Raw genomic sequence first — 16,397 nt, 5'->3', positions numbered from 1 at the left:
TCATTGTGACAAGCCAATCACAGATCACAAACCATGTTAGAGAGCCATTATTGAGCTTTAGCACCCAAACACAGACTATAAACATCATACAGTATCGCTCCTTACAATCACATTGATCTGGTTTAGTTATTAAGCTGTCTTTATTTTAATTGAATGCTTGCAGATCTAATAAAATCCCTCCTGTGACTGCAGTCAGAGTTGATTTTCATTTAAGACTATAGGTCTGGTTCAAGAAGTAAAATGTTGTTACAAAATTATTTTGCCCCTTTGATCATTGTGAACTTTAGTTCATATCAAGGTATTTACTTAAAAGAATGTATTTCCATGCCGTGCAGTGAAAATAATATATTATATTTCTCCATTGAAGTTTAGGGTTGCACTAACTCTCTGTGGGCCGAATTGGTCTGTTATTCTATATCTTGAGGAAAGCTGCTATCAGGGAGCAGTGATGTGACTGTGAATGTGTCTTGGGTATAATTAGTCATCTTTTGGTTTTGTTATGCACTTTATCACTTGTGTGCCCTGATATGATCTGACAACAGCATAACAAACATACACTTGTAAAGAGCATTTAAAACCAATTATTTTCCCAGTGGTACTTGACTAATTTGTTCGGATGGATGAGAGGTTGTTGATGAGGTTCAAAAAGGAGTCTGGTGTATTCAGCTCCCTTTGAGAATGACCTGGACTCATTCAGCCTCTTTAGTTTACAACAGAACAAGAGAACTGCACATGTACACAATTAGCATTCTGTATAATTTTGCTGAGTCATCAGGATGTGTTATGAATATAACTCCATATAAGGAAATGGTTAAAATGGTCTGTCAGGTTTTTAACATTTTATGAAAAAACATTGTCATTATGTTATGCTCAGAAAGCAGTTTCATTGTGAAATTTTAATGTGACATCAAATGTTATAACCAATGCATGGCAAATCTTAAAATTAAAATTCCATTTTGTCTGGATAACATCACACTAAACAATAAAAATTAAACTGACCTGTTAGAAATGATAAACATTTACATAACATTTTGATGTCTGCTAAAGAACAAATTAAAATTATTGTTGTTTTTGAATGTTAACTTTAAGCAAGTAAGGGGAAGGTAATCTAATAATCTAAAGTAATCTAAATGTAAAAATTCTTCCAACACAATATTCAAAGGTAAGATATTTCCTTCAGACATTAAATTTTCCTTCTGCTGTAATTATGATAAAGCTGCTGTTTTACAACTGTGTTATTAAAAGAAACTGGAAATGTTGATATATTAACTAAAAGATCATCTTTTGTATGTTATTCAGCATAAATATATATTATTATAATGTTAACATTTATTTTTATATATAGTAATGTATTAATTTAATTTATTTAAATCACCCTCAAGCCCCCATGAAGTTTGTTGAGGCCCCCTAGTGGGTTGAAACCATTGTACCATAACCATGTTGCATCACTAGTTTTTATGACAACTTCAACAGAAAATGAGATTGGTGATTTTACTTTTAATAAATAACTTTTAATAAAAAAAATTAATATTTTTTTATCTTAGCATAGGCCTGGGCAAGCTATCACTGCCATCAGTGTAAAGGGCCCTGTTTTAAACTAACAAACAGGCCATTAAAAACGCCCAAGGTGTTTGACATCAGTTCGGATCAGAAAACAAATAGCAGCCAAGATTTGTCCCTAGACAAAGCCGCAAAAGACCTTTCACACATGGCCCTCTTGGGGGTCTGACATGATTTATCTCACCTTTAAAAATTGCTTTCCACTCTATAAATCAGAGTTGTTGACTTAGCATGAATGCGTAGCTTCTGTCGACTTCTCAAACCTGGACACTATACTTCCTATATGCTTACCACATCATATTCGCCACAAGTGTGGTTCTGTAGTCTCAGGATCTGTAGTCATCGGGATCCTAAAAACATAGCATCTCCGAATTCAGAACAGATTTGTGTTTATGCTGAGCACAGCCATGTGTGACGTTATTATGGGCCTGTCCGCTTATTACTCTGGTCTTTTTGATGTTCAAGAGGGATTCCCATCCAGAAACTGAACATTTCGGCTTTACACACTGCTGTGTGGCACATTGTTTGGTACAAGATCTTAGCACAGTGCACAAGAAGGTGATTGACACGTTTATGACCATAAGTGCATTTTAAGTGGAGAATTGTTACTCTCTGCTCATTCTCCTCCTTTATTTTTCTCCTTTCATCCACACAGTATTAATGTTCACAATGGAGAAATGAAGACATCAGAGAAGCCATAAGTCCAGAGACAATAATCTAGTCTATGTAAAAACCTATGTTAAATATCTGCTTCAGCTAAGTGCCATCTAAAATTTTCATCTAAAATTTGCATTTTTATCAGGCTCCTATGTTTAGGTTCAGTAATTTTATTCTAATGGCAATGTATAGGTCCTTTTCTAAGTGAAATAACTGAACAAAAATATAGAACCCTGATAAAAATGCTCATTTTAAAGGAAAATTTCAGATTGCACTTATAGGCTTTTGCATCTTAACTCTTCATATATATATATATATATAGAGAGAGAGAGAGAGAGAGAGAGAGAGAGAGGGAGAGAGAGAGAGAGAGAGATAAAGATATATATATATATGCATGTGGATCTAAATCTAAATATATTTTCCACTTTTAAATCACTGAGGTATGTGGTCTGCTAAATGGAATTATAAGTGTAAAGCTTTAATTGAACCATTTGTATAATTTGACAGAACATATTTTCTGCTGCATTTATTGCTAAATAAACAACTTAATCATCCTCTATTATTTTTACCTGAATTGACCTAATAATGTAGTCAGGTTAATGTAGTTATATTGAATATGTTTGTTTTCTACATGATGTTTTATGTTTGTACTTTTTTAGAGTGTTTATGTGGGATTATCACCAAAGGATCAATATGGTATCAGCGGTCACAATCACACTGCAACAATTACAACAATCACTTTATGTCACAAATTGATAAAAAATAATAATAATAATAATAATAATAATGACCAACGCTGTATGTGTAGACATTTCTTTTTTCAGCCACTTGGTGGTGATCGAGACAATGAAACTGCAAATCCATTTAGCTGGTGAGACTAACGGTGGGTTGCACTAGCATAGTCTAAAAGCCAATTAATTACATTATAATAAATATGAAAACAAAGAGAACTTGAAGTGCTCATTATTATTTAGGATGTATGAGGTGTTATAATATCACCAAAAAATACATTTCCAGGTGCATCTCCAAAAAAGTACTACAACCAAACTAAAGAGTTTTAACCACTTTTTTTTTTTTTTTTTTTTTAATAAATAAAATATAATATAAAGGACTGGCAATAATAAGGAAAAAGCAATCAAACATTTTGTCAATCCAGTGTGTGTTAGCTAAAAGCAAAATATTGCAGATACATTGGGATAAACTCTACACCTATAGGTAACAGAATAAAGACTACATAAGAGCAATTATTCAGTTTTATTTCTGGTTATATTTTGCTCCCATGTACAGTAAAGGCAGTATTCGTATGTAAAAATAAGAGTGAGTATGAAGATACTTCCATGTAGAGTTTGATTAGAGTTCTGCAAGGATGGTGTCTCTAAACAACAATGGAAAATAACTCTATCTGTTTTGAATATGTTTTCCATGATCATTTATTTAAACATGAACATAACTTACAATGAATCTACTAACTAAGACTCAGATCTAAAGATTGATATATGATTAATAAAAAAATATGTTTATTCTGAGGGTTTAATTCTGCTCTCAGAAACTGGTTCATGCAGTGTAAATGGACTACATGAGAGATTTTGTTTAAATCATGGCATTCCTGTTGTAAGAACTCCTCTGTAAAGGATGTCCTAGCAGGAGCTCCTTCTCTTGAACAAGACTGTCTAGCAGCTCCTGCTGCCGGTGGTTATGGTAAACCTTCAGGAAAGCTAGTACTGTAAGACCCAACCAGCATAACCAGGCTGACCACAGGCCAAACTGTGAAACAAAGAACATATTTACATATTAATAGAAATTATGTACAAGAGACTCATGAAATATATACTTGAAATCTCTGCTTGTGAATGTAAGTTTTATAGATGAATGTTTACCTGTGCAATGGCAAACTGGTCATAAAAGGATTTGTTGTCAACACCAAGCTCTAAATCTGTGTCTTGCAGATCCTCACACCTGCCAAATGAAATAAACCAAATTTAAAGCAAACATATGTTTTTTTGTTTTTTTTTTACCTTGAAATATCTTATTAGACTTCTAATAAGACTAATGTCTTATGTTTTTTTCCCACACTCCCCCCAAATATCTGTTCTGGGAGTATGTCGCTGCATTTCAAACAGGAATATATATATATATATATTAAATTGCATTATTGCTGTTATTAACATCTTGATTATATTACTATAAGCATAAATATAAATGACAAAATGTAAAAAAAAAAAATATCATGCTTGCTCTCTGCAATAGCCTGCTAAATATCAGCATGACTGTTATTCAACATGACTGTGATACTGCTTGATTCTAACTGATTTAAAATGGTTTCAAACAGTTTACCTGCTGGGCATGGCCCCATTTTCAGTGACAGCATCACACCATGAACTGAAGCCAACACTGGAGATGGTACCAGCCACAAACACCACAAATACCACCAACAGGCACAGGAGCAGATTCAAGAAGGCATGGAAAAGAGAGCTGCAAGAGATGTAAAGACATAAAGTAAACATGTATGATAACATAATTTTCTGATTGGGATGTTTTAATATGCAATGCGGTCTAAGTGAATGAGGGGTCGCCTACTCGTCGTGGCCTTTGCAGAGGAAGAAAAAGGTCCGCCACGCCTGTACAGCGGACAGGATGAGAGACACAATGCCCACGAAAGTGATGAAGCGGCAGGATGACTCTGGTCCCCATTCTTCAACTATAAAGCGCTGTTTACCCATCGTCATGTTCTCATTCTGCCACATTCCCTCAGTAAACAGCAGGCATTTCCCCTGGAAGTCATCGCTGTTTTCAGAGAGCGGTACAACGGCGATGAAACCGAAAAGAAATGCTAAAAAATAAAGGATGCACTGGCCAAAGAGAAAATTATCGACGGCCATCGTTCCGGCGACTGCATTTGGCTACTGCGCATGACGGGGAATGTTCAACTAAGTCTGCATCATGTTATTTGTCGACGACGACTGAAATGTCACCCCTGCATCTTTGAACATTTTGTATGTTTTAACTGTGATAGCATCGTTACGTAAACTGCAGAAAATGTTAAATATTAACAAAATAAATTATATTTAGATCTAATTCTGTACAAGAGAACTATAAAATATTCCATGTTCAGTTCAGTGTAGTGGACATCTTATTGAACATGTTTTTACATCTGACGTTTTATGGACATTAAAGTAAAAAAAATATATATAAAAATGACCTGTTGTCAGAGAGATTAAGCATCATTCTCATGTTCTGCGATTTCATTTTTTCATTTTGCAAATCGTCCAAGTTTTCTACATAACAGTTGCTGTATATGCCAAAAATCTAAACAAAATTGTCCAGTACCGACAAATTCCAGCGTGAAAATATGTTAACTTGTACAGTAAATCTGTTTGAGAATTCTTGGTTCCTCCAGGGGCATCGGACTGGCGGTAAAACCAATACTGATTACCAGGGCCCCAAAGGAAGAGAGGGCCCTTGAAAAGTCTGGAATATATTTTATTTTACCTGGATATTTTCATGGGGGCCCATCTGCCTGCATAGGGCCCGGGATCTTGTGCAACGCCCCTGGGTTCCTAGTTCCTAGTTTTTAGCTAGTTTATTCTTGAACCCATAGCATACTGTATACTAGTTTTCCATGTTTTGGGTGTGGGGTTTATTTCATACATTATAAATACATATCTTATTATTTATTATTGAATGCATTGTGTGTGGGGGTTGGGGGTTGGGGGGGTAACTGATGTTATTCGTATGGGATTGGCCCAGATGGCTTGGAAGTGTTCTGTTAAATCCTGAGGATAAATGGATTAGGTGGAGGTCACAGTGAGTCTGGACACAATTCACTCTAAACCTGCTCCTCACCTCTTCTGTGGTCCCTTACCTGAAACATGCAAAAAAGGGAATATTGCAGCATCTACGATCAAGATCCATGGATTACAAGCCCATATGCGGCTATTTGAGATCTGGGTAGGTAAGTTATGTGATTTTAAGTGGGTGGGGGTTGTAGGAATACAACTTAGAATGGTATAAAAAATATAATAGTGCCTAGAATAACATCTAATGTCCTTCTGTAACATCTAATGTTAACAAATGCTATTTATAATTGATTAAATTATAATTTACAATATGTTTTTTCTGTGCACATGGAATACACTTGATTACTTACATCCTAACTTCATACGCATACTCAATAAGTATTACAACAATAACTTAATACAACTATGAGCCACAGTAAGGCATAAACATATTAACAAAATACCTGACATTTCTGTACTTACTGAACTAAAATAGGTTTGCCCATACAACTCAGAAATAATCCTTCAGTAAGTATCATTATATTAGTATATAGCATAGTTATGGAAATATACAAATATATATAGTACAGTATATATTAAATAGCCATTTTCATACATTGTAAAATATCCATGCATTTATTGTGTTACATTTTCATCTTGATTTCAGTACCTGTGCTATTATGAAGCTAAGGCCGTCATCCAGGAGTATAAAAATACCTAACCTAAGCTGCTTATATGGCCCTCTTGGCCTTCTCTCCCTGTTCACTTCCCTCCTCCCCGTGGAACATATTCCCTGTCTTTTCCCAGTTACCCTGTATGTTATATCACCCTAAAATAAAATGAGTTTTACACCTGGACACAATTTTTTTTACTGTTGAGACGATAAAAGCAACATTTCCCATCGACAATGGCAGTCTTAAAAGTGACATTTACGAAAACAAACAGAGACAAACTGGCCCAGGTTTTATGGGTCCTGAACTGGGTGTCTGTGGTAACTGGAGTCACGCTCTTCAGCCTGGGCCTGTTCTTAAAGGTGGAGATCGTGAAGAGACGGGAGCTGATGTCAAAAGAGATTGTGTCAGTGCCAAACATGCTTATCTGTGTTGGCTTGACTGCCTGTGCGATCAACTTCCTGGGGGGAAAGATTTGCTATGACTGTGTGGACACTACCAAGTTCCTGCGATGGAAGCTGCTGATGCTGCCTTACATCATATGTACCTTTTTCTTTACATTTTGTATCCTCGTGGGAGCACTGATGTGCTATAGCATGCGTAACGATCTGGAGGAGTCACTGTTTTTGGGCTTGCGTGACGCCATGCGCTACTATAAAGATACGGACATGCCAGGCCGCTGTTACATCAAACGCACAATGGACATGCTGCAAATGCAGTTTCAGTGCTGTGGCAATGGAGGCTATCGAGACTGGTTTCACATTCAGTGGATCAGCAACCGCTACCTGGATATGACTGATAGCGAAGTTGTAGAGTAAGTCAATTTCTACCCACAATGCACTTTAATATTACGCGGTTAAAGGCATTGTTCACCGAACAATGAAAACTGTGCCATCATTTACTCACCTCATGTCATTCCAAACCTGTATGTTCTGTCTTCTGTGGAACACAAAAGTGGATATTTTGAAGAATGTTTCAGTTGACTTTGTCCATACAATGAAAGTCAGCCGAGTCCAAAATAACACCCAACCCCACTGATTTTCAATAGACATTTTTTAATGTGTTTCACTAGAAAGAAAGCCATACAAGTTTGCAACAACATGAGGGTGAGTAAATGATGATACATAGTATTTATTTTTGGTATACCATAAACATACAGTGGTGGTCATAATTATTAGAACACTAGTATTTTCACCAGCTAAAAAATGGTTATAAGTCAGTTATTGCTATCTTTTGCTGTAGTGTGTCAGTAGGAAATATCAGGAGTCTGACAGCAGCCAGTGCTCTACAGTAATCTCATCTTCATCCAGTTTGTCTGGAATGACATGAAGAAACAGAACAAACTGAGACAGACTAAATCCAGAAGAACTGTGACAAGCAAAGCTACCTGAAACTATGTGCAAGTGCACCTAGGGCAAAAGCTGCTTTAAATGCAAAGGATGGTCAAATCAAATGCTGATTTAATTTAGTTAATAGAAGTTCATTGATAAAGAAAATCTATTTATGACATTATTTTTGACAGCATCCTCATTTTACAGCATTTTTTCACAAGTGTCCAAAACTTTTAACAGTACTGTAGCTTTGCAGGTAGGTTTCTTGAAGCATCTTGGAGATTTGCCACAGCTCTTCTGGATTTAGTCTGTCTCAGTTTTTTTCTTTTTCTTCATGTCATTCCAGACAGAATGGATGATGATGAGATCAGATCTCTGTGTGGAGCACTGGCTGCTGTCAGACTCCTTGTGCAAACAAAGATCAATGAATGGCAAAATGAATGTTTGGAAACAGGCCCGACTCCAGAATCAAATCACTGAGGGTGCGTCTTACATTAGTGAGGGTGCTCTAACCTTTATACATATATACATATATACATATACATATAAAGGTTTTACTCCCATCCATCGCAATGGCACAAAGAGCACTATGCTTATAATCACTAAAAAGCAGTCACTGATCTTAGGTCATCACGACCTCACAAAGTTATATTATGATAAATCTCTTATTTACATTGCGTCTACACTTGGTTCTGATTAGATGATTCATGCTGAACACAACAAATGAATAAAAATGCTCCGTTTGCCAAATCTTTACCTGAGGGTGCTATTGATTTCATTTGAGGGTGCTTAGCAGTCCGGATCTGTTTGGAAATGTAAACTGATATTTCCTAATGACGCTACAGCAAAAGCCAGAAATAACTGACTTATTGTAAAACCATTTTTGATCTGGAGAAAATACTAGTGTTCGAATAATTTTGGCCACCAGTGTAGGTTTACTATTAATACTGGAGAAAGTTTTTTAATGCATTCTACTCTTCTTCAGGCGACTGCGGAGTAATGTGGAGGGGAAGTATCTGATCGACGGAGTGCCATTTAGCTGCTGTGGCCTGCATTCTCTTCGGCCCTGCATCCAGCATCAAATCACTAACAACTCAGCACACTATAATTATGACTACCGGAAGGAGGAGCTGAACCTGAACCGGAGGGGCTGCAGACAGGCCCTGCTGGAGCACTACACACAGATAATGCAGTCCATTGGCTTAATCGTTCTCATCATCTGGCTTTTTGAGGTGTGATATTGAGCCTGTTTTCTATTTTAATATATTTTTAATTGTAATTTATTCCTGTGATGGCAAAGCTGAATTTTCAGCAGCAATTACTCCAGTCTTCAATATCACATGATCCTTCAGAAATCTAATATGCAGATTTCTTATTATTATCTATGATGAAAACAGCTGTGCTACTACAGCTCTATTATAATTATTTTTTCAGTATGGATTGGTCTCACTGTTCCAGTCGAATGCAAGGGTTTGCAGACATCTACTGACAAACAGACGCAATTTTAACTGGTTTAATAAAAAAAAAAAAAAAAAAAAACTGCAACCCCTCATTCTAAAAGCAAGAAACACTCATAGCCTCTTCATTTTCTTAAACCTTTTCTCCTTCCTCTAGGTGTCAGTGTTGACAGGAGTGCGTTATCTTCAGACAGCTATGGAGAATGTGCTGAGGTTAGGAGACCCTGACTCTGAGTCTGACGGCTGGCTTCTGGAGAACAGCATTGCGGACACTGCACGTTATAACTTCAACATCATCAAGAACCTGGGAAAGTGCTACCAGGTAGATGACGATCCCAACATAGATGTACCAAGCAGCAGCCAGCAAGCACAAGAGAACGTGCCTGTAAAGCAAATCCCTGTGGCCCCGTAGTACAAGAGACATTGGACATTACCCAGCCATTTAACAACTGCAGCCTTGGAAAGGCAGATCAAGCTCTGCATTGCAGCCTTTGACTCTTTACTTGATGCACACAAAGACGAATGGACATTAACAATAAAACATAATGTAAAGGAGCTCTCAGCTGAAAGGCACTGCATTGCAATGTAATCCTTGTGCCATTCAAAAGAAAAAGATTATGAAATGTGAAATGCATTTTAAGATGCTGGGGAACAGGACTGATTTATAACACTGGTTAACACTGCTGTTAAGAAAGATGGTAATGGAAGACAAGCTTCCCTGTGCCTCTACCCTGTAATGAAGATTATTTTGTCCATCCTAAAAATATCTTTAATGATAAACAAATTTCAGGTTAATCTGAAAAGGGTTCAATTATAGGCCTTTGTTTTATTACTAAGAAGCTATTACCATCAATAATGTATAAAATGCCTTTTTTTGTCTTTCACTCACTTACTTTACTTGTTTCACTGTAGGTCTGTATTCAGTTTTCCTACTAGTAAACCATTCACATATTGCTTTGGAGACTTGCTTGTATCTGACAAGGGTGAATTTGTACTTGATGGCTAAAATGTTGTTGTCCCCCACCCCACTACTGTTTTATATAAGCCTAAATTGTTTTGCAATATGTTAAACCCATTGTGGTTTTATTCTTTTGTGACTTTATTTCTCACAACTGCTGCTTTTTTTTCTTATATTTGGCGACTATTCAAAGCAAAATATTATGTCAGTTTTTTTTTATCAGGCATTTCTCATATGCAAAAATAAAGACAGACATCTGAGAAATTAAAGGTGTAAAGTGGTTGACAAAATCTAAATGATAAGAAATAATAAACTCAGAGATTTTATTTGTATTATGATTCAACTAGATAAAAATAGGGGTCCGACAAGAGGGGTCCATCAAAAAGGCTGGTTACATGGGGCTGGGTCCTTATTGTGTCTTCTACTTTGCCATTAGATTATATTTTTCTGTTGTATTTATCAGCATTTAGCCTATTAAAACATCTAGGCTAATTTTTCGTTATATTCAGAAGTGAATAGCCTACATTTGAAAATAAATAAATAAATAAATAAATATATATATATATATATATATATATATATATATATATATATATATATATATATATATATATATATATACATGTTATGTTGTTATGTTTTGTAAGCCCTTCAAGCCAAAGGATGATTAACTTTTGTGCACAAGAACTGTTCCAAACCAAATCCCCTGAACTAAAGAGATTGTTCTGCATTTATCTTGGAGTCACCGAGCCACCCATCCGATTAACAGCGTCTTCTCCAACTTGGATTAAAAGCAAATAGATACTCGAGTCTACCAACTAGACTTCTGCTGCGACGTTGTCACGTGGTACCATGGTACATGTTACTTTTCTCAGTGCTGGTAAGGAAAAAATGGGATTGACCAATCACAGTCATTTGTGATTACGTGAACGTTTTATGCTAACTTTTCAGGATATCAGTTTACACCATCTATTCTACAGCTTTTATTATTCATTACATTTTCCACAATAATTTCTTAGCTTGGATATATATCCTTATTATACATATCCTGCCAGTCATCAGATATGTGGCATTTAGTACAGTTTTGTCAAACATACAAGTACTAAGGACATCACGTGATAAATAAGTATATTTTATAATGGAACACATTCATCACTATATAAAATGTGTTTTAGTATTATTATGATGATGATGATGATTATTATTATTCGTTATCACTCCGTTGTCAAAAAATAACACAAAGCAAAAATAAATATTACGGAAATAAAGCATTCAAAATCAAAGTATCCGTGCAAAGCACCATTGTTTGTTTACGCCATAATGCGCGATGACTGTAGGACATAACGTTACGTAAACTGCGTACCTCATAAAGAATTAGCTAAGGGCGGATGTTGCGTAATTCCCGTACGAACGGTTTGTTATTGATGGCGACGTCATGTGAACTGTTAGTTTAGTCGATTTAATTACTTTGTGTTTGCAGTTAATGGTTTTGAAACAGACCCTGTCTGTAGTCGTTTAACAAGGACATTAGGAACTGACGTCGAATCAGAAATTTGTAAGTAGTTTGGCCTCCACCATATATTTTGCCATATTTCTACTTAAATCTCTGTGCATGTCTGTAGTAACGTTACGTTAACTAAATGAATTTGAACACTGTATTGAATTATTTAACATTTCTATCATGTTTGATGACAATGTCCCTTTATGTTATGCGAAAGAAACCTTAAAGTAGCACTGTCAACAAACTGCCTGTCATCATCATGACTGTTCATGAGCTTTAATATCCCAATTCAAACGACGCTTTTGTTTAGCTGTTATTTTTGTTTGTGATGAGAATAACAGACTGATTACTTCTACAGTCATTACGTAACGTTCTGCATTGTAAGCAAGCTACATTTGCCATTTGGTTTTTGCAATCTATATCAAAATATCGCTTAGTATTTGAGATTTTTACAACGAAAAGTCCATAAACAAAGACATAATAGACATAAATAAAACAATCATTTGCAAATCGTGTGAATTGTTTACAGCTATGACCTGTCAAAAGTTCAAAGTTCAGAATCATGCGTATGGCTCAGTTCTTTATCAATGACAGTCGTTTGTGTGTTTTCCATTGTGGGCTTTCATATACTCTATTGTCCTTTATGAAACTTATTGTATCACATTCGATAGGCTACATACATTTCTAAGGCATTTAAATGATTAGCATGTTCATAGCTCTGCTGAAAAAAAAATTATGTGCGCAATATTCGACATGCCTTCTACACACTGATTGATAGTTCACTTTTTTAGCAAGTAAAAGGCCTTTTAGTATAATTCTTTTCTCAAATATGATAGTTCAGGCTTTTTTGAGGAACATTTGTAAATCTCTCAATCATTGCATTCATCATTCAGTGTTTCATCCTTAAATAATGATATATAAATGTAGTTTATGTAAGCAGTCAGCATATGTTTACGTTATAAAAATCTAATTGAGTTACATTACATGTTTATCAAAATTTGGTCTTACTTTTTGTTTTTGGCTACATGAATATCATCTGCACCAAACCTCTTTTTTTTTCCTTTTTTTTTTTTTGCAATAAAATTTATGTTTTTGTTCTCCTCGAGTGTGAGCTCCATATTCTTACTATATCATACTGTATGAACCATAAAAGTCTGATGTATTAAAGATGATACAATATATAATATATATAATATATATAAAACACATATGCTTTCTATTTGATTTATATTTTGTCTAAAGTTTAAATAAACTATTTTATATGTCAGGCTTTATATAATATAGCTATATTTGGTTCATGATGATAAATAAAATAATATGCTTGTAAATGTTTTTCACCAGCACATCATGAAGATCGGCATCTTCTCCCTCTTGGTTAGAGCATCTCTCCTCGCTGTGTCCGTTCTTGGGCAATTCACAGATGTTGTCGAGCTTGCCAATAAAAATGCCGACTTTGCTACCCGGTTGTACAGCAAGATTGCTAGCTCAAATGATGATAATGTAGCCATTTCAACCCTTGGGACTACCTTGGCCTTAGCCACATTAGCCGCTGGGGCTAGTGGGGCTACTCGCACTGAGCTGCTAGAGGGTATTGGTGTGGCCTCCATGGAGAAAGATGGAGAGCCAGAACGGATTCAGACCCTACTCAATCAGCTGACGGAGATGACTGCTCAAATCCAGGCCACTGGTCTCTTCATGAAGCAGGACATCAAGGCAGATGACGGCTTCAGCAACCAGGTAAAGAAGTTTTATAATGCAGATGTTCAAAATGTGAATTTTGCCAATGGACAGCAGGCCAAAGGGAGCATCGACGATTACGTAAGAGGCCGAACAGGGGACAAGGTCAAAGATGTGGTGGAGAACATAGATCCACAAAGCATGGCGATGTTCATCAGTGCATCTTTCTTCACAGGTGAGGAAAAAACAAGTGAATAATGTCATAATTAACATTTTATCTTAATATTTCAGGTAGTAGTTGCTATTACTGTTATATATTAGCATATTTTGTTTTCTAATATATGCTTATATCATATACCATATCATTTACCAAATATATGAATATAAATGTATAAAATATTGATTTGAGGTGAAATTTTACCTGTCCGCTAAGAAAAATAGTCCATTACAATGTACAAAACAGTTAGCCTATCCACAATATGAACATCTGACCACTGAATGCCACAATTGACCAATCAGAATTGGGTATTCCAGAGAGGCGTGTAATACGTTTCAAAAAGGTGAATGTGAAAAGATAATCTCTTGATCTTTAATAGGTTGGTGGCTGCAACCCTTCAATGTTACCTTCACCCAAGAGGAGCGTTTCTATGTGAACAAGTATAAGATTGTGCAAGTGCCCATGATGCTCCATTCAGGCAAATACTACCTGGCCTATGACCCCACATTAAAGGTTGGCATTCTGAAACTGCCCTGCGGGGAGGGCAATGCCATGCTTGTCCTTCTTCCAGATGAGGATGTGGACTACACCTACATTGATGAATCCATGACTGGTGAAGTGTTTCGTGGATGGGTTGAAAAGCTGAAAAAGACGTGAGTCATGTAATCAGTCTCTCACATTTTCACAAATCAATGTGTGTTTTTTTTTTTTTAAATGACTCAAATCTCCATCAAACTCATGCTGAGCAGCCAAAGTGAGCAATCATATGACATACTTGAAACAGTTTATAGTTACCCTGTAGAAATATGCAATTTCAAGACACATTTCAGTTGATCTTTAAAGATCAGTTTTGTCTCTGTTCTCAGGAAGCTGGAGATTCAGTTGCCCAGATTTTCATTGAAGCAGTACAACTCACTAAGTAAGAGTCTGCCCAGCCTGGGCATTAAAGAGATCTTCGGGAACACTGCAGATCTCTCTGGAATCAGCAGCAATGAAGGCCTGAAACTGTCAGAGGTGTGAGATCTTTCCAGCAATACAAGGAAACCGTAGAAGATGTCAATGCATTTTTCATGTCTACCAGTTACATGCACCATGATTTTAACAAGTATTGTCATAACATTGTCATACGTTACTGTTTAAAAATTGGGCTTAGTATGTTTTTTTTTTTAAGTTTCTTGTGCTCACCAAGGCTGCATTAATTTAATCAATAAAAACAGTAATATTGCAAAATAATGTTATAAGTTTTAAGTCCGTTGTTTCTATCTTTTGCTTTTTCTCGAAGCATCTTGGAGACGTTGCCAGTTCTTCTGGATTTAGTCTCAGTTTGTTCCATTTCTTCATATAATTCCAGACGGACTGGATGATGATGAGATCAGATCTCTGTGTGGAGCACTGGCTGCTGTCAGACTCCTTGTGCAAACAAAAATCTCACTGAATTATTACAATTAATGGCAAAATGAATGTTTGGAAATGTAAATTGATATTTCCTACTGACACGCTACAGTAAAAGATAGAAATAACTGACTTAAAACCATTTTTATAGCTGGTGAAAATACTAGTGTTCTAATAATTTTGGCCACCAGTGTGCGCAAGATTTGTTTTTGAAAGAAATTATTGCTTTTATTCATCAAGGATGCATACACACACATTAACATTAATATATCATAAAAATATATATAGTAAATGATGTGATATACCAGCATGCATTGACTGATGCCTCTTGATTCCAGGTGGTCCAGAAGGTCAATGTGGAGGTGGATGAGACTGGAGGCTCAGTGGCCGATGCCTCAAGCAATCTCTTTATGACCCCTCTTCCTCCCAGGCTCACTTTCAATCGACCCTTCATTTTTGTCGTCTACCATGAGGCCACACAATGCATCCTCTACATAGGACGTGTGGTGGACCCAACTAAGAACTAATTATGAATAGAGAAACTGCCAGTGGTGTGTACTTAGTCTTATTCCTACACATAGATTAACCTGTTGTTTTGCATGAATAACCAACTTAGAATTTAACATTTATTTGTGTAATGTAACAGAATAGTGTTTCTAATATTTAATGTAAAACAAAAATATCAGTATAATATAATAACAATACAATGTCTGATAAGAAAAAAAACTGTAAATGTATAGTGTTTTAGGGGAGGTCGTGGTCTAATGGTTAGAGAGTTTGACTCCTAACCCTAAGGTTGTGGGTTCGAGTCTCGGGCCGGCAATACCACGACTGAGGTGCCCTTGAGCAAGGCACCGAACCCCCAACTGCTCCCCGTGCGCCGCAGCATAAATTGCTGTTCATGGTGTGTGTATGTTCACTGATGTGTGTGTGCACTTTGGATGGGTTAAATGCAGAGCACGAATTCTGAGTATGGGTCACCATACTTGGCTGTATGTCACGTCACTCACTTTTCTGAAATTGTTGATTAAGGAGATTTATTGATGGCGTGATGAAGTGTTAACCACAAAGTATAATGTTGCATGTGACAAGTAACTTGGTTTTTGTGCTTCTGGAGATTTGTCAGTATCAGCATAGTATTTTTATCAGCACTGTAACAGGTTGTTCAAATGCAACTCATTAAAGCACACCATATTCAAC

At 36.2% G+C, this 16,397-nt stretch overlaps 3 protein-coding genes across 5 annotated transcripts; 2 read left to right on the top strand and 1 right to left on the bottom strand.

Moving 5' to 3' along the window:
- Positions 1-3,456: 3,456 nt before the first annotated feature.
- On the bottom strand, positions 3,457-5,337 carry tmem179aa (transmembrane protein 179a, genome duplicate A). Its single transcript, XM_019089673.2, has 4 exons — positions 4,795-5,337; positions 4,552-4,689; positions 4,095-4,173; positions 3,457-3,981 (listed from the first exon to the last, which is right to left on the bottom strand). Exons 1-4 carry the CDS (start codon positions 5,094-5,096, stop codon positions 3,808-3,810), a joined length of 693 nt encoding a protein of 230 aa, XP_018945218.1. The 5' UTR covers positions 5,097-5,337; the 3' UTR covers positions 3,457-3,807.
- Positions 5,338-5,956: 619 nt separating this feature from the next.
- Positions 5,957-10,404, top strand: LOC109073589 (photoreceptor outer segment membrane glycoprotein 2-like). 3 transcript variants are annotated; one of them, XM_042747262.1, is made up of 4 exons: positions 5,957-6,165; positions 6,661-7,478; positions 8,981-9,227; positions 9,610-10,404. In XM_042747262.1, exons 2-4 carry the CDS (start codon positions 6,901-6,903, stop codon positions 9,862-9,864), a joined length of 1,080 nt encoding a protein of 359 aa, XP_042603196.1. In that variant the 5' UTR covers positions 5,957-6,165; positions 6,661-6,900; the 3' UTR covers positions 9,865-10,404. The 3 variants fall into 3 exon arrangements, with proteins under 3 accessions (XP_042603196.1, XP_042603197.1, XP_042603198.1); XM_042747263.1 differs by having other exon boundaries at positions 5,957-6,169; XM_042747264.1 differs by having other exon boundaries at positions 5,957-6,521.
- A 1,371-nt stretch (positions 10,405-11,775) lies between these two features.
- Positions 11,776-16,396, top strand: serpina10a (serpin peptidase inhibitor, clade A (alpha-1 antiproteinase, antitrypsin), member 10a). The gene is made up of 5 exons (XM_019092572.2): positions 11,776-11,965; positions 13,253-13,823; positions 14,185-14,458; positions 14,672-14,819; positions 15,536-16,396. Exons 2-5 carry the CDS (start codon positions 13,259-13,261, stop codon positions 15,722-15,724), a joined length of 1,176 nt encoding a protein of 391 aa, XP_018948117.2. The 5' UTR covers positions 11,776-11,965; positions 13,253-13,258; the 3' UTR covers positions 15,725-16,396.
- Position 16,397: the final 1 nt, after the last annotated feature.

The sequence above is a fragment of the Cyprinus carpio genome, chromosome B20 (assembly GCF_018340385.1).
Source record: "Cyprinus carpio isolate SPL01 chromosome B20, ASM1834038v1, whole genome shotgun sequence".
Taxonomy (NCBI): domain Eukaryota; kingdom Metazoa; phylum Chordata; class Actinopteri; order Cypriniformes; family Cyprinidae; genus Cyprinus; species Cyprinus carpio.
The sequence above is the reverse complement of the archived record's forward strand: the minus strand, read 5'-3'. Positions and strand labels throughout refer to the sequence as shown.